The following is an 18046-nucleotide window of genomic DNA, read 5'->3' on the forward strand; positions in this document are numbered from 1 at the left end:
GACTTCCTAAATTGTAAAATGCACTTAATAGATGATCTCTTCCTCTGTACATTACACTCTGAGATGAGGAAAGTAACAATGAAATAAAGCAGAATGTGATTAAGTGCTATAACAACAGGTTCAAGTGCTATGGTGAAATACAAAGAAAGATGATCATATTTGATAGGAGAAAAGCAAATTTCATTGAAAAAGAAGTGCTTCAGATGGGCCTCAAAGTAGAATAGGAGTTTAAAAGATAAAGATGGAGAAAAGAATAGTCTAGTAATGAAGGGAACAGTGTAAGTAAAGATAACATGTCAGAAAACAGAGGTAGAATTTGGTTATAGTTGTATACAGAAGCAAAATTAGAGAGACATATACATGAAGACTATTAGCATCAAGACTTACTTTAAATAGGAAGGTGAAATTAGAAAATGGAAAAATGTATTTAAAAGTACATGCTGCCTATTAAGTAATCAAATATCATGAAGAATTACTCCAAAAAAAACAACGTTTTCTGGGGGTAAAACTTCATTTTATATCTAGGTATAATTTCACTCTTTACAGTTTTCTGTATTTTAATACAAAAATTTAAGTGAGAAAAATCTAGATAGTAAGAAACTCAACAAATGTGTATGTAGCCTTATTAAAATGATTAAACATGATTCAGAAACAAACAGCTACAAACCTCTACCCATTTATAAGCTACTAAAAATTTAGCACTCTTATTTCTGTTTTATAGAACAGCAACCTTCACTAAATCTTACTTTATCTTTTGCATTTTTATAACTAGTCTCATCACAGTGATGATTTCAAAGCAGTTTGCAAACATTTTTCTCCACTCCATTTCAATCTATAAAACACATTAAAAATTTTTAATGTTTTTTTAATTAAACTTAGATCCTGCTACCTTTTCTAGCTATTAATACTATCCATAATTCTCCTGTCTTTCCTGTAAAACTGTCACTTCCCTTCTAGTCATCTTCATAACAGAAAAAACTTACTTTTTTACATTTTGAAATATTTTGTTCTTTCTCCCCACTTTTTTTCCTTCTTTTATCATTAACCTTAGAAACCCTTGAAGCAGTTAAAGTAATCGATGTTGGGGTATGCTGAAATGCAGTATATAATTCCACAGGAACCTCATCACCACTCTCAGTTGCACTGGTATCACCATCTTCCAAGACAAAATAAAAATTATTGCACAAATAATATTTCTATTTCAAACAATAAAATAACATTCTACATAACAAACTATTATGTCTCTATCTTTCTGAAGAATAAAAGTTTTTCCCCCACTTCCTCACTCATAGTAAGACACATTTAAATGCAAATTACAAATATATTTCTTATACATTAATCTAGAAAGGATACAAAATCTGACAAGGTACTCAGATGGTGTGACCATGGGAAACAGACACCTACAAACATTGCCAGTGTCTGTAATTAAAACTTCTTTATGAAGGGGAATTAACTGAGCCATATCTAGCAAATTTCTATATACACTTACCCTTTTCACCCAGCAACCCCATATCTAGGGATCTATCCAAAGATAAAATGGGACACGTACAAAAAAAACAAAAAACACTATCTAAAAGGGTTTCACTGACCTTCCTATTTGTAATAACAAAAACAAGACAAAACAAAAATGCTAGAAACAATTTAAATATTCAAACAATTCAAAAAACTTATCATTATTCAAAACCACTTGTATTGGTGTCAACATGTTTTAAAAGCCGCAGTGAAAGTTTAGCATATGTTACACCTTTAAATCCTATTCCTAAAAATAAAATATATACTATTCCACGTGATCAACTAATGGATCGCCATCTTTCTAAAGAACAAACATATTTTACTTCTTTAAACCAAAAGGTTATCTATGTGCACGAAAACATGATTTTAAATTTTAATTTTGTTTTCCATATATTCTAAACTAAATACTACTGTTCTATAAAATCTATAAAAAAGAATATTTAAAATGTATACCTGAGATAGTAAATTATACATATAACCAATGTTCATTAGCCAGGGGTTTATATCTGACTAAAAACACGCAGGGCACTTATTCTCTCAGTCATACTAAAGTTCATTTACTATAGATCCTTTTTACCTACCTGACATATTTTCCCTTTTCCGGCGTTGTAGTAGCACCGCCCTCTCTTTATCCAAACTCCTATAATTAAAATATTAACATATTTATCAAGCTTTCATAAACTTAGATACAAAGCAGATCTGTTTTAAATGTGATAAAAACTTTATGATTTCTCTAGTATTCTTATTGAAAAACGAACAACATAAATTATGTGTACTATCACTTGCCTTGCAGTTTAGATTTGATTAGCATAATTAGCAGTAGATGCCAATTAACTGACTCTGTTGTGTTAAGAAAACAATTTTTTACTTAGAAAACCAGACTCCTCCGTCCTTGGGGATTCTCCAGGCAAGAATACTGGAGTGAGTTGCCATGCCCTCCCCCAAGGGATCTTCCCAATTCTGGGACTGAACACAGGTCTCCGTTATTGCAGGCTGATTCTTTACCATCTGAGCCACCAGGGAAGCCCTACTTTTTCCCAAACTGAATATTTAAAAGCAGAAGTTTAGGGGGAAATGGTAATATAATTATTGCACTATTACTATCTGCCTAAATTATTTCCATTTTTGAAATGATAAACACTAAATAATTACTATTTGCCTAAATTATTTCCATTTTTGAAATGATAAACACTAAATATTTAACAACTAAAATATTTTATTAACCTGTTCCAGCCTCCACTCATGAACTAGAACATCCATAGTAATTGTTTTATTTGCCCCCCTCACCACCCTTGCAACGTTTTCCCTGTCTAAACTTATTAGTCTAAAGGTCAGATACCTAGATACAGTTATTTGGGAGAATAAGGGCTTTAGACTGAAGTACCTGCTACTCAGACTTGCCTTAATGTCTAGTAGGTCAAAACTATCCTAGCATTACTGATAACTCTAGTTATCACAGAATGACAGCCAGTTATTGCTGACGTGACTATCCTCATTAATGGTCAGTTTTTAACTAACTCTTACTGAATTCATCAGTAGATATTTACCTCATGATTAAAAATAAAAGAGTCTGTTAAAAAAAAAAAAAAAAAACTCTCTGGCAAAAGGCTGCTGCTGCTGCTGCTAAGTCACTTCAGTCGTGTCCGACTCTGTGTGACCCCAGAGACGGCAGCCCACCAGGCTCCCCCGTCCCTGGGATTCTCCAGGCAAGAACACTGGAGTGAGTTGCCATTTCCTTCTCCAATGCATGAAAGTGAAAAGTGAAAGTGAAGTCGCTCAGTCGTGTCCGACTCCTAGCGACCCCATGGACTGCAGCCCACCAGGCTCCTCCATGCATGGGACTCTCCAGGCAAGAGTACTAGAGTAGGGTGCCATTGCCTTCTCCTCTGGCAAAAGGCTAGTAACTATTAAAGGTGAAACAAAGTCACATAGAAAAACCTCACTCATAAGCAATGAAAAGTATCACAGTGAGATTACCATTTCTCATTTAGTTAAATCAGCAAAAATCCAAGTCTATCAAAAACTCTGTTGTGAGGCGGGGGAAAATAGGCACGCTTATCCATGACTGGTGGAGATTCAAAATTGAACAGTTCCTACTGGAGGGGAATTTGGTGGTATCAGACAAAATTTTACACATACACTTACCCTTTTACTGAACAATCTCACTTCTATTTGCAATTACAAAAGACTGGAAACAACTCAAAGGTCCACTCAAAGGGCTAAAGTATACAACATGTAAAAGATGGAGCATCTTGAGTTATAGGAAGAAGTTAATTTCTATATTATTAACATGAAGTGATCTTCAGAACAAATTTTTAAGACAAAAGACTACTGTGGCAAAAACTCTATGTGCCACTGCTTATCTAAGTAAGGAGGGGAATACAAATATACATGTTCATATCCGTACTTCCCTGGTGGCCCAGTGGGTAAAGAATCCGCCTACAATGCAACAGACCTGGGTTTGATCCCTGTGTCAGGAAGATCCCCTGGAGAAGGAAATGGCAACCCAATTCAGTATTCTTGCCTGGGAAATCCCATGGACAGAGGAGCCTGGTGGGCTACAGTCCATGAGATCACAAGAGTTGGACATGACTTAGTGACTAAACCACCACCGTGTGCATATCTATTTCTAGTATAACAAAAATTGGAAGGAATAATTGATTTTTTTAAAAACTGTTACTTTCAAAGTCAAAGGAACAGGAATGATGGGACTACTTCTTACATAACTAAATAAGCATATGACTATACAAGTAAGATATAAAAAGTAATTCTTTAAAATTATTACTCATCCATTTCTCATAGGAAGTAAACTGATACAACTACTCTGCAAAATAATTTGACACTTTTTTGAAAAGTTATTTTTAATTGGAGGATATCTGTTTTACAATGTTGTGCTGGTTTCTGCTGCATGACAACGTGACAATTTCTTATAAAACTAAACATGCAACTGGGGCTTTGCAAGTGGCCCAGTGGTAAAGAACTCTCCCGCAGTGAAGGAGATGGGGTTTCAGTCCCTGGGTTGGGAAGATCCCCTGGAGAAGGAAATAGCAATCCACTCCAGGGTTCTTGTCTGGGAAATCCCATGGACAAAGGAGCCTGATGGGATACAGTCCAGGGTCGTAAAAGAGCTGGACACGACTGAGCAACTAAACAACAACAGCAAACATGCAACTACCAAATGATCAAGCAACTGCACTCTTGGGCATATACCAGAGCAAGCAAACCTTAGGTTCACACCCCAACCTGTACACAAATGTTCACAGCAACTTTATTTGTAATAGCCAAAAAAGTGGAAATGACCCAAATGTCCTTCAGTGGGTGGTTAAACAAACTCTGGTACATATATACCATATAACACTAATCTGAAAAAGGAAAAAAAAAAACCACAAAATACTGATAAGATGCCACAAATTAGCTGGTTTTCCAGGGAATTTTGCTCAGTTAAAAAAAAAAGCCAATCCCAAGAGGTCACATATTGTGTAATTTCATTTCTGTCTTTAAATGACAGAATTACTGGAATAGACTATAGACAGATTAGTGGTTGCCAAGGGTCAAAGATCGGAGTGGAAAGAGGTGGATACATCTAGAAAGGCAACATGAGGGATCTTCGTGATTGAAATTTTTTGTATCTTGACTATACCAATGTAGTATACTGCCTGTGATATTGTATTAACAGTTTTTCAAGATGTTACCACTGGGAGAAATTGAATAAAGGACGCAAAGGATCTCTGTATTATTTCACAAATGCATGTGAATCTACATTACTTGAAAAGGTTAACTTTTAAAAAATCAAAAATAAAACAACCAAAGCCTGAAGTGTGTAGTGTGTAAACAGTAAAATTCTTTCAAAAGAACTTAAACACAATAAATTAACTATACATCCCTATGGAAAATATCTAAAGGGGGAAAAAAGTTATAAACTTTTTATATAATCATATTGTTGGTGATAATGTTGGTACTGTTACTCTGAAACTGTTATATTCTTCTATGCGATTAAGCAGTTGAGAAAATTATGTGATACTCTAATTACACTACTGACTGCATTGTTGAAAACTAGCATACAAGGAGACACAGATGGAATATAGAAACAGTAAGATGAAAACCTTGTACAGTTGACCCCTGAACAATGAGAGGGTTAGGGGTGCTAAAATGCAGCGTGTGTAGTTTTGTAGTACTTACTATTGAAAAAAATTCACACATAAGTGGGCATGCATAGTTCAAATCCATGCTGTTCAAGGGTCAACTGTATCCCTAAATTTAAATTGCAATTATCAATATAAGCACCTGTATTTTATCTTAAAAATAAACAGACAAAACTTATAGTAGACTAGCTTCGTCTACTAAAAAGACATAGGAACACTGAGAAGACCAGTAGGAAGGAACATTACTAGCTCTCAGATTCTGGTCTTGAAAACCTATTCTGAGCTTGGGGCACAGAAGTATAAATAAGCCTGAGATATCTTGTCATGCTGATAACTGCAATATGCTGATACTCAATATGTTTAAACCCCTGACTTCTTAAAATTCTTTTCATTATTCTAAAAACAGATAAACACTACAAATCAACAAGCATTTATCCTGCCATTCCTCAGTAAAATATAAAAGAACGGAACAGTTAATACGGGGAAGTTCTACAGAAACAGTCCAGCTAATAAGTGATAAGCAACAGAATTAACACATCACTTAATTTGCAACCAACCCCTAATAAATTAATAGATCTTAAAAATGACTATCTATGGGTCCCATTCATATATTACGTGTCACCTGATAGAATACAGTCTATGTCTATGTCTTACCCCCAAAAAAGGAGGGGGATCTAAATCTAATCACACACTATTTACAGAAATATAGAGAGAAAACTGTTAAATCATGAAAATGGAATTGGTAAACTCACCAGGATAAACAATTCATTCCCTTAAAGAAACAAACTGCAAAGGAGATTGAGGTTGGTGGGGTAAAGAGTATAGGTTTAGATTACTAGAGACTTAAAAGAGATGTATATCAACGATCAATACTTTAAGAAAGGCTGGGGCCTTTCCTGAGGGCTCAGTGGCTAAAGAATCTGCCTGCAATGCAGTAAAAACAGGAGACTCAGGTTCAATTCCTGGGTTGGGAAGATTTCCTGGAGAAAGAAATGGCAACTCACTCCAGTATCCTTGCCTGTAGAGTCCCATGGACAGAGGAGACTGGTGGGCTACAGTCCAATGGGTCACAAAGAGTCAGACACGACTAAGCACGAGCATGAATGGGGGCTTCCCTAGTGGTCCAGTGGTAAAGAATCCGCCTGCCAAGGCAGAGGACACAGGTTTGATCTCTGATCTGGGAAGAGCCTACAAGCTGCAGAGCAACGAAGCCCATGTGCCACAACTATTCAGCCTGAGTTCCAGAGTCCTCGCGCTGCAACTACGGAGCTCATGTGCCACAACTACTGAAGCCCCGACGCCCTAGAGCCTGTGCTCCCAACAAAAGAAGCCTCCACACTGCAACTGAAGAGAAGCCTCTGCTCACCTCAACTAGAGAAAAGCCTATGCAGCAATGAAGACCCAGAATAGCCAAAAATAAATAAATAAATAATGTTTAAAAATAAAAAGTGATCATGGTATCTCCCCTGCCAGGTAAGTATAATATTTATTGTAAGTCTGTCTTTTTCACTTGCATCTCTTTTCTACCTTAATACAGTTTTAACTTATGAGGAATCTATATGTAGCTTGGAATTGAAATGACTTGAATACACACTAATTCCACTTTGATCTGACACCATGAAGTACTAATTAAGTCTCAGGTATTGCCTGTTTCTTAACCCTGAAGTTGAAACTCAATATCAAGAATTTGAAACAAATTAACTTGGGAAGGAATGTAAAGATAACATTGTCTGGTTTGGCCAGAGCATTATTAGTGTGTTAAATAGTAATAAAATTTTTTGATGTGCTGTTTCAGTTTTCAGTAGCGAATAGATGTGTTTATAGAAGATCTTAATAAAACTTGAGACTTGAGTAAAAAAATAAATAAATAAAAATAAAAAGTGGTTAAATGTAGCAGATTTTGTTGCAAGTATACTAATCGTTTTGTGATTACAGATTTTTGTTAAGAATTCTTTTATCGATACATACTGAAATATATAAACAGAAATATATGTATACTTAAATATATATACGGATACATATGAATGGAATAATATAGTTGAGATTTGCATTAAAATACTTGAAGGAGAAAAATTCACAGCAGTGTAAATGAAAAGATTATTGAGAACTTTTGAAGCAGGGTGGTAGAAACATGTGGGTTCCTTATACCAGTACTTTTATATAGGTTTGAAATGTCCATTTAAAAAGATTTTTTAAAAACACAGAAAAAGAAACGGCAAGAAAACACATTATTGCCAATAGGTGGAATAATAGTATAAGCCCTACAAAACTGTGTATTAGAAGGGAAGGCCATTGTAATAACTTTTTAACATAATGTGCAGTCCACTGAAAAAAGATGTCACTTAGAAAATGCACTAGGATTTTATGCATTATTAAAAACCCTAGATAGAAAATAAACCATGACACATTATCAATGGAAAGATTCTTCCTGATTTTAGGGATGTCAGAATGAAAACAAACAAAACCCCAAATCATAAAAATGAAGCCCATATTAACACAGTATCAACTAATTGCTTAATCTAGAATTCATATATAAACTTCTAGTAACTAAAGATTACCTCGGTAAAATTACTGGCAGTTTTACTACATGCACAACTTACCTAGGTTGACAACGTTCACAAAGATATGTATCAGGAATATGCTGCCTGTCAATCCCCATGCAGTCAATATGTTGCCAAACACTTTAAAAAGGAAGGGGGGAAAAAAAGCAGAACATACAAAATATTATTAAAATCATACTTAAATTAAGATTTGACATTCTATTTAACTATCACTTAATAAGTGCCTATTTTGAGTTTAGTAGTATAAAAGGTAATGTGAAGAATTCATAGAAATATGTCCTCGGGAAGATAAAACTTTGAGATGTAAAAGTAAGAGGACAAATAGGGGATATCATCTACATGATACAAATTTCTAAAGCAAATATAATATTAAAATGTAAAAGGTACATATTTTATTACAAATCACAAGCTGCAGATATCCACACTATTTGGTATTAATGGGAAAAGCATCCTGGAGAATAATGGGACTTGAAGAGAACCTCACATGGGAAATTATGAAGACAGAAATGTCACATAGCAACATTTTCTCAAGTAGATGGATATAGAGAGCAACAGTCAGAGGCAGTTAATGTATTTGAAGAATGTTCGTTTTGAGAAACAGAGGGGAATAAAATTCAATTAGTAAAGTGTATTTACAGTATATAGAACCTGGAATGTCAAAGTGTGTGTAGCACTCCTCTAACTGGCAACAGGTAACAACCAGAGGTTGTTTTGATGGTATATAGTATTTAAAAAAATTTAAAAAACTGAAAGTATAAAAATCAACTAAAAGGCTTTTCCAACATTCCAGATCTAAGTTAAAGAACTGAAAGAACTAGAATGATGGCAGAGAAGATGAAGTTAAAGAATCCAAGAGTCATTCCATGAAGATAGAGACTAAATTTATTATGAACTCTATTTTTAAGAGTAATACATGGAGCAGCTTGAGGCAAACTTCTCAAGTTTGAGGCTATTTTATGGCCAAAACTTTAATTGGTCTATAGCTGATATATATGCCTGTTCTAAAAATAATCTTATTCCTTATACAGTAATGAGCTACTTTTAATATATATAATTTATACATAAAAGCTACTAAGTTAACTGCTATGATCTTGCTCTTTCTTAACTGAGGATGTTGGGACAAGAATTGGTAGAATGTAAAGATAACTGTCTATATATCAAAGATGATAGGGGAAAAAAGTTTAAAAGAAAAGCAAAGCACTTGATGAGAGTTAGGATAACAAATTATGTTAAATTTGGGGGGTAAGTAATTGTGTCATGGAGACAATAGTAGAAATAAAACTAGGAAATGAATAAATATCAGAGCTCTAGTTGGCAAACTTGAAAGAGAGTATGGGCAGCAGGTACATGAAAATACATAGAGCCAATGTAAAACAAGAATAGAGGAAAAAAGATTAAGCCTGGTAGTATATATTATACTCCAGGTTAAGCAGTAGAAAAGTAGAATAACAAAAAATTCATAACAAATAGACCAGTTGCTAAAAAGCAAATACCTTGAATAATCCAATATATGTGAACTGGTCCTTCAAGAGTTTGTAGATAGGTATAAATCCTAAGAACTATTTCACTATTTTCTAATAGATATAATTATATATTATATATAGATCATTGCAATTAATCAAAAGAAAAACACTTTAGATTATGCATTAGAATAAAAATACTGTCAAATGGTATATAATTTATCACAAAAGACAAAAATCAGCTATGAGATATTTTATATGATTGGTTAAAATATGAATTGAGAGTTGCTAAGTAATTAAAAAATAATGAGGAAAACAAGTTACCAGTGAAGTTATGTTCTTTGATTTTAAATTTACCTCCTGAATTAACTTACTGAGGTGATTGCTCATGGTAATAGTATGTACCATAAGTTTAGTTGTTAATTTGAAAAAGTATCACAATATAGTTTATTAAAATTAACTCAAAGTATTAATATTACAACTTTCCATAAAAATAACATCAAATTTCACATTTCACTTAAGACTAATTTTCCCCATTTTTGGCAAAGGTAAATCACCTTTTTGAAATATAACCCTAACTGCATGTTTGTATCAATTACATCTCACTCCTAATCACCTAACTTAACAGATGGGAACAGATTACAAATAATGCAAAGTAATTTATATTTGGCTCAACAAGGCCAAATATTATACTCACATTCAAATATGAATACTATTTCAAATAAAATAATGAAGCTATGCCTTAAGGACCAGATCCAGGATATTCTGAAAACTATCAAACTTTCTTACCCCCTACAGTGCTTAAATACTGCTTAAATACTCTCTGCTTCCCAGCCTATGCAGGGGATGGACTCAGTAACTTTCAGGTTGAAATCCTACTATTCCCTCTCCATCCTCCCCAACTCCCTCCCACCAGAAAAAAAGATAAAGAAAGAAAACAAAACCCCACTTTCTGTCCCAATCACACCTTCTCTAGGGGAGGAGGCCTTTCTTGGTGGTTGAACCAGGGTTGGGGGAGGGGAGACTGTGGTTCTGGTTCAAGGAGACTCCAGAGTGCTGCAAGGTTCAAGTCAAAAGGAGGTGAGAGAGTCAGGTCAAACAAACATCAATCAAATGTATAATTCCCCCAAACTGGAAAATCACAGTTGACTATACAGCACAAATAATTCCAAAGGAAATACACAGGACTCAATTCTCCTCTCATTTGTATCTTGTCTACTTTATGTAGTGTATTACTATTGAATGAGTGAAAAGAGAGGTGTGATTCTGTATACAGTTTAGAACTGATTGCCTATTACTCAATTAACAAGGATTTCCAAAAAAACTCTTAAGATAGTTTTTTTTTTCTTTCTTTCTTTCTTTCCCATAGGGGCACTTTCTAGGAGCAAAACAGATTGCAATGATAGGAGCAGAAGGATCACTTTAAAAATTCATTTATCAGTTCCTTTCAAAGCAACTTTAATTATCTTTTCCAACATTAACAATCACAAACATTAGGAGCATTCAAGAAAACAAGCAAACAGCATGAAATATTTTACCTGCATTTGTCACAACAGATCATGTATCCATCATCATGTGTAAAACCACATATGCACCTGGTTACATCAGTACCATAACTTCCATCCTCAGATGTGCTGATTGTAGTAGCACTGGAAGTTTCATCAAAATTAGGAGTGGTAAAGATGCTTACTTCATTTTTGCTAATAAGAACTGATGGAGGAGGGGAAGCTGGAGGTGTTGGAGGAGGACGAGCACCATAATTATGGTCCTGGATAATTAAACACAAACACAGCACAATGTAATTTCAGTAACAGTATGACCTAAGCAACTTAAATAAAATTCAGTCTTTAACCTATTTGAGAGAGATGAGATTGGCCCATTTCTTCCTTAATATCTTTAAAATAGTGACTTGCTGAAACTAAATTTTAAACCATAATAAATGAAAATATCTACCTACAACCTTGGTCATCTTCACAATACAAGATGTGAGAATAGTGATGGTTAAAAAAAATAAACACAAAACCCTTAGAAAAGAGAGGCCAAAGAATAACAAAAACAATTACAAAAGACATATTGTCACTAGACAGTATACAATAGGGATTTTTAAAGTTTGGGTATTTTTTATTCTGGTCCAAGTGGTAAAAATTTCTTTTTTTTTTATATTTTATTTTGTTTTTTAACTTTACAATATTGTATTGTTTTTGCCATATATCAACATGCATCCGCCACAGATATACATGTGTTCCCCATCCTGAACCCTCCTCCCTCCCCGTACCATCCCTCTGGGTCGTCGCAGTGCACCAGCCCCAAGCATCCAGTATTGTGCGTTGAACCTGGACTGGCGACTCGTTTCATATATGATATTATACATGTTTCAATGCCATTCTCCCAAATCATCCCACCAGTCCAAAAGATTGTTCTAAAAATTTCTGATAATGGCAACTCGATAATACCACAAATGTGTTCAGTTCTGCAGCTGTTTCAGTCTATACTCTGCCTCTTACTAGCTATGCAACACTCGATAAGTTAACTTAGATAAGCTTTCATTTTCTCAGCTATGAAATGGGGATGAAAATTATACCTATGAGGTTGTTTTTGAAAATTAGATAATATATGTAAAAATACATATTAGTCAAGCTAATATATATATATATATCAAAAAATATATATATATGTCAAGCTCAGCACAGAGCTTGACATATAAGAGCTAAATCAGTGGTAACTATATAATTTATCATATAAATTACTATATAATTTAAAATCAACAGTAGATAGTATAATTCTACCTACAGTCTTTTTATAGAGAAGGTAAAGAATTATAACACTTAACTAGTAAAAGCATAAAAAGCAAAATAATAATACTATAAAAATTTCTAAGGAATTCCTCTTATAGAATTTTAATCCCTTGAATAAATATAATTAGATCAATGACAAATTAAACTACAAATTATATACCTAATTGTTTAGATAGTATAAAAAGTCTGCATTTTAAATATTCAGTTTTAGGCATAACACCACATACATCAACTTTCAACTTTTAGATGTAAAAAATACAGATTTATATACAGATATAAAAAAACCTTCCAAAGAAATGTTTGACACTTACCGCATAGGGCAAACCAATGTAACTGTGTGAATGATGCGAGCTGCTGGTATATAACTGGTGGGGATAACTGTTGGATTTCTCAACTACCACAGGGCTAGCTTCTACGGATTCTGGTCTGGAAGGAAAAACATTGCATCAAAGAGAATTCCACTCAAACACTTACTATATTGGCTATACAAATAAAATGTCTTTAAAATGTCTAAAACATAGACACCCTGCAGATATGACATACCCTATCTAGAGTCCATGTTATAAAAAAAACTTTTAGTTAAGTACAATAAATGTCCCATCTTCAAACTCTGATATAGTTTCCCTATCACTGAAAAAATTACTAGACATTAAAAATCACTTAATGTACTCAGTGGCACTGGAGACACTATGCACAGGGGTGGACAAAAGTGGTAGAAATAATTTAAACAAGACTGAGGACATACTGAATCCACATGCATGGACCCCAATTTGAATGTGAAGTATACATTTCAATGTTCAAAGCTTTATGTGTGTGTTACTATGTCAAGATATAACAAAGTCTTGGAACTATCAGAAAAGCTAAGGAAAGGAAACCTTACAATGAACCAAGACTTGCTTATGAAAAAAAATGCAACCAGTAGCTGTGGTAGTGTCAGATTAGCAGTTCTGGCCTCATAATGACTAACTGATGATGAGCTCACCAACCACTGACAGTAACAACTCACCTACTATGGTTGACTTCTAAGTTCCCTGGTCTAGCATTTTATGTACATCACCTGCCCAGATTCTTCACTTGTATCAATCCTCCTGGAGCCCTCATCTGACAATTCCTATTGATCAATGTGGCAGTGAACCTACTTCTGAGGGCAATTCACACTGAAATTAATTTCTCCCTTGTACAAACACAACATGACTTATTGCCATGCCTTTATTCTTACCAAGCCACTGTTTGAGATGATTTTTTCAAAACCTTTATCAAACCTCTTAATCAAAACCTTTCCTTAGAATTTAATACTATTTGAATTCTTCATGGTTTAAGGCTGCTTAACGCAGTTACAATCTAACTGGTCAAATTTCTGTTGTCAACTACTTCTCTCCTCAACTCATCCCTTAAGCAAATTCTCAGTTTTGCTCTAAGTGACTATTACTTGGGATCCAGTGTGCTACAATCAGGAGAGAGAGAGAGACATAAACTAAGGTCAAGCAGTTCTGAAGGAGATTATAAAAGAAGAGTCTCCAAAATATTCTGAATCTTTAGAAAACCAGTACTCACCTAATAGCTATGCTGTGATGTTAAAAATTGACTTGTTTAATCTTTTAAAGAGAAATGTGTTTAATTCCAAAATTAATTCACGTTTACTGTACAAACTTTAAAAGAGACATAACAAGAAAGTGAAAGATCATGTCTTCATCCAAACCTGATAGACCCATGTTAAGATGCTTTGTATCCTCCTCTATATTTGTCTATCCATAAACACATCTCACCGTTTTTTAAAAATGAGAATATACAATATGTATTCACAATTTGGTGCTTCCCTGATGGCTTGTGTGTGCGCTCAGTTGCTTCAGTCATGTCCAACTGTTTGTGACCCTGTGGACTGTAGCCTGCCAGGCTCCTCTGTCTGTGGAATTCTTCAGGCAAGAAGACTGGAGCAGGTTGCCATGCCCTCCTCTCCAGGGGATCTTCCATACCCAGGGACTGAACCCACATTTCTTAAGTCTCCTACATTAGCAGGCAGGTTCTTTATGGCTAGCATCATCTCGGAGGAATTCACCTGCCAATGCGGTAGACCCGGGTTTTATCATTGGGTGGAGAAGATCCCCTGGAGAAGGAAATGGCAACCCACTCCAGTATTCTTGCCTGGAGAACTCCATGGACAGAGGAGCCTGGCCAACTACAGCCCATGGGGTCCCAAAGAGTCAGACACAACTTAGCGGTTAAACAACAACAAATTCACAATTTGCTTTTTCAACCTTCCAATGTTAACACATAGTGCTGTCTTATTTTTTATAACTGCTTATTTCATTATATGAATGTACTATATTTTATTTAATAAATTCCCTACTGGATGTTTAAATTGTTCCTATTCTTCAGTGTTAAGGCATCATTGCAATTGTATACTGTTCTATATATAATTTTCTGTTTATATAATGGTATTTCTACAACATGGATTCCTTGAGGCAGACATACTGAACAAAAGGATAAAATTCACATAAAATGAATAGATAAACTGCTTTGATTACAATATAGATTCCTTTCAAATTATTTTAAAAATACACAGCAGGAGAACTTCCCTGGTAGTCCACTGGTTAAGAATCCACCTGGCAATACACGGGATACCAGTTTGATATCTGATCACAGAACTAAGATCCTATAGGCTCCAGAGCAACTAAACCTGACTGCCTCAACTACTGAACTCATGTGCTCTGGGCCCATGCATCACAACTAGAGAATCTGTGTGCCACAGTGAAAGAGCCAATGCAGCCAAGTAAATAAATACATATTTTTAAAAATACAGACTGCGACAGCAACCATGTCTGGTCGTGGGAAGGGTGGCAAAGGCCTCGGCAAGGGGGGTGCTAAGCGCCATCGCAATTAAAAAGAAAAAAAAAGAAAAATACATAGAGGGAAAAAGTAGAGTTTTAGCAATTCCTGATTATTAGAGCAACATGTAAGAATTATGGCCATTATAGAAAGAATCACTTTTAGGGATTTAGAATGTGGCAAGAAATTTGTATTTTGGAGTAGATAATGGGTGTGAATTAAACAAGACTTTCAGCCCAAATACAGATAAACTCAAGCACGTAAACAAGCCACAAATCCTTTGCATAACCTCATGATTCAAATTAAAGCTATACAGTACTATTCACAATTGCTAAGACATGGAAACAACCTATATGTCCATTGACAGATGAAAGGGTAAAGAAGATGTGGCACATATTATACAATGGAATACAACTCAGCCATAAAAAAGAATTAAATAAACTATTCGCAATGACATGGATATAACTAGAGATTATCATACTAAGTGAAGTAAGTCAGACATAGAAAGACAAATAATGCATGGGGTCACTTATATGTGGAATTTAAAACATGGCACAAATAAACCTATCTATAAAATAGAAGCAGACTCACAGACATAGACAACAGACTGGTTGTCAGAGGGGGAGGGAAAGAGAGAGGGATAGACTGGAAGTTTGAGGTTAGTAGATGCAAAGTACGACCCAGAGGGATGGTATGGGGAGGGAGGAGGGTTCAGGATGGGGAGCACATGTATACCTGTGATGGATTCATTTTGATATTTGGCAAAACTAATACAATTATGTAAAGTTTAAAAATAAAATAAAATTTAAAAAAATAAAATAAAATGGATAAATAACAACATCCTCCTCTATAGCACTTAGAACTATATCCAATCTCCTGGGATAAACCATAATGGAGAAGAACACAAAAATGAATGCATATGTGTATAACTAAGCCACTTTGCTGTACAGCAGAAATTAGCACAACACTGTAAATCAACTATACTTTAATATTTAAAAAAAAAAATTAAAGCTCTAAGTACCGAAAAGTTGGCAATGCAAGAAGGCAGAAACACTTCATCAAGATCTTCATTTCTATGCCGATACTTACTAAGAGTAATTTTAAAAGGCAACAATGTAAAAAGAAATGGGCTGACACAGTTTAAGAATTTTCCTGAACTGTAAGATAGTATTTAACAGAAAACGAAAACAAAAAATAGGGCACCAGACATTCTTAGAAATGTTCTTTAAAAAGTCCCATGGTGCTAAATATCCTCAAAGCACACAGTAAATCTGAAAACAACTTTGTGACAAATACCAACAGTCAAACATCCTTTAGATCCAGTAACCCCGTTATTGGAAATTTATTTTAATAAGATTAATTTCCACTAATCAATTACTCACAGAATTGAGATGTTCTTTGTAATCCTATTCCTAAAACCAGGTATACAAGTAGAAATTATTTAAATGTCCAACTAGTAGAAAATGATTAAATTTGAGCAAACCTACTATATTTACACAAGGACAATGCACAGCAAGAACTCACAGTAAACAAAAATTACTACATTATGGTTATGGGAGCTTTCTCAAAAATCTCCTGAACATTAACACAAAGCTTTAATAATTTTTTTATACTGCATGGCTAAAGAGATAATATACAACAGGTTTTTGTGTAAATAGTTGTTACAAGTTTTGCCAAGAGAACACACTGATCATAGCAATACCCTCTTCCAACAAAACGAGACGATTCTACACATGGACATCACAGGTCGTCAATAATGAAATCAGATTGATTATATTCTTTGCAGCTGAAGATGGAGAAGCTCTATAGAGTCAGCAAAAACAAGACCTGAGCTGACTGTGGCTCAGATCATGAACCCCTTATTGGAAAATTCAAACTTAAATAGAAGAAAGTAGGGAAAACCACTAGGCCATTCAAATATTACCTAAATCAAATCCCTTACAATTATACAGTTGAAGGGACAAATAGATTCAAGGGATTACATCTGACAGAGTGCCTGAAGAACTGTGGACGGAGGTTCGTAACATGGTACAGAAGACAGTGATCAAAACTATCAAGAGAAATAAATGCAAATAGCTTAGAAAAGAAGAGAAGCAAAAGGCAAGCAAGAAAAGGAAAGATAAACCCATTAGAATACAGAGTTCCAAAGAATAGCAAGAAGAGATAAGAAAGCCTTCCTCAGTGACCAATGCAAAGGAACAGAAAAACAAAAGAATGGGAAAGACTAGAGATCTCTTAAAAACTAGTTACCAAGGGAACATTTCATGCAAAGATGGGCACAATAAAGGACAGAAATGGTATGGACTTAACAGTAACAGAAGATAATAAGAAGAGGTGAAAAGAATAGACAGAAGAACTATACAAAAGCAATCTTAACGACCCAGATAACCATGATGGTGTCATTACCCACCTAGAGCCAGACATCATGGAGTGTGAAATCAAGAGGGCTTTAGGAACACGAACAAAGCTAGGAAAGGTGATAGAATTCCAGCTGAGCTTTTTCAAATCCTAAAAGATGATGTTGTGAAAGTGCTGCATTCAATAGGCCAGAAAATTTGGAAAACTCAACAGTGGCCATAGGACTGGAAAAGGTCAGTTTTCATTCCAATCCCAAAGAAGGGCAATCCTCAAACTACCACACAATTGCACTCATTTCACGTGCTAGCAAAGTAATGCTCAAAATTCTCCAAGCTAGGCTTCAACAGTATGTGAACCGAGAACTTCCAGATGTTCAAGCTGGATTTAGAAAA

General features: G+C 34.8%; 1 protein-coding gene across 7 annotated transcripts in view; it reads right to left on the reverse strand.

The window, feature by feature from the left end:
- The window catches only part of KMT2E (lysine methyltransferase 2E (inactive)), a 91208-nt gene that overhangs the window by 39174 nt on the left and 33988 nt on the right, over positions 1 to 18046 (reverse strand). For 6 of the 7 annotated variants that reach the window (XR_015162700.1, XR_015162699.1, XR_015162701.1 and 3 more), the window contains 5 exons: positions 12782 to 12896; positions 11214 to 11443; positions 8255 to 8335; positions 2094 to 2152; positions 984 to 1156 (listed from right to left, as the gene is read on the reverse strand). Coding sequence is in view for 4 of the 7 variants with exons in the window: in XM_086396956.1 (XP_086253082.1) it covers positions 984 to 1156; positions 2094 to 2152; positions 8255 to 8335; positions 11214 to 11443; positions 12782 to 12896 (658 nt within the window). In the remaining 3 variants the exon portion in view is untranslated. Of the gene's footprint in view, positions 1 to 983; positions 1157 to 2093; positions 2153 to 8254; positions 8336 to 10642; positions 10732 to 11213; positions 11444 to 12781; positions 12897 to 18046 lie in introns of all 7 variants that reach the window. The other variant, XM_086396959.1, reaches the window with a different exon arrangement.

Source organism: Bos grunniens, chromosome 4 (genome assembly GCF_055505025.1).
Source record: "Bos grunniens cultivar Pamir isolate PY7600 chromosome 4, Bosgru_T2T1.0, whole genome shotgun sequence".
In the NCBI taxonomy this organism is placed as follows: Eukaryota; Metazoa; Chordata; class Mammalia; order Artiodactyla; family Bovidae; genus Bos; species Bos grunniens.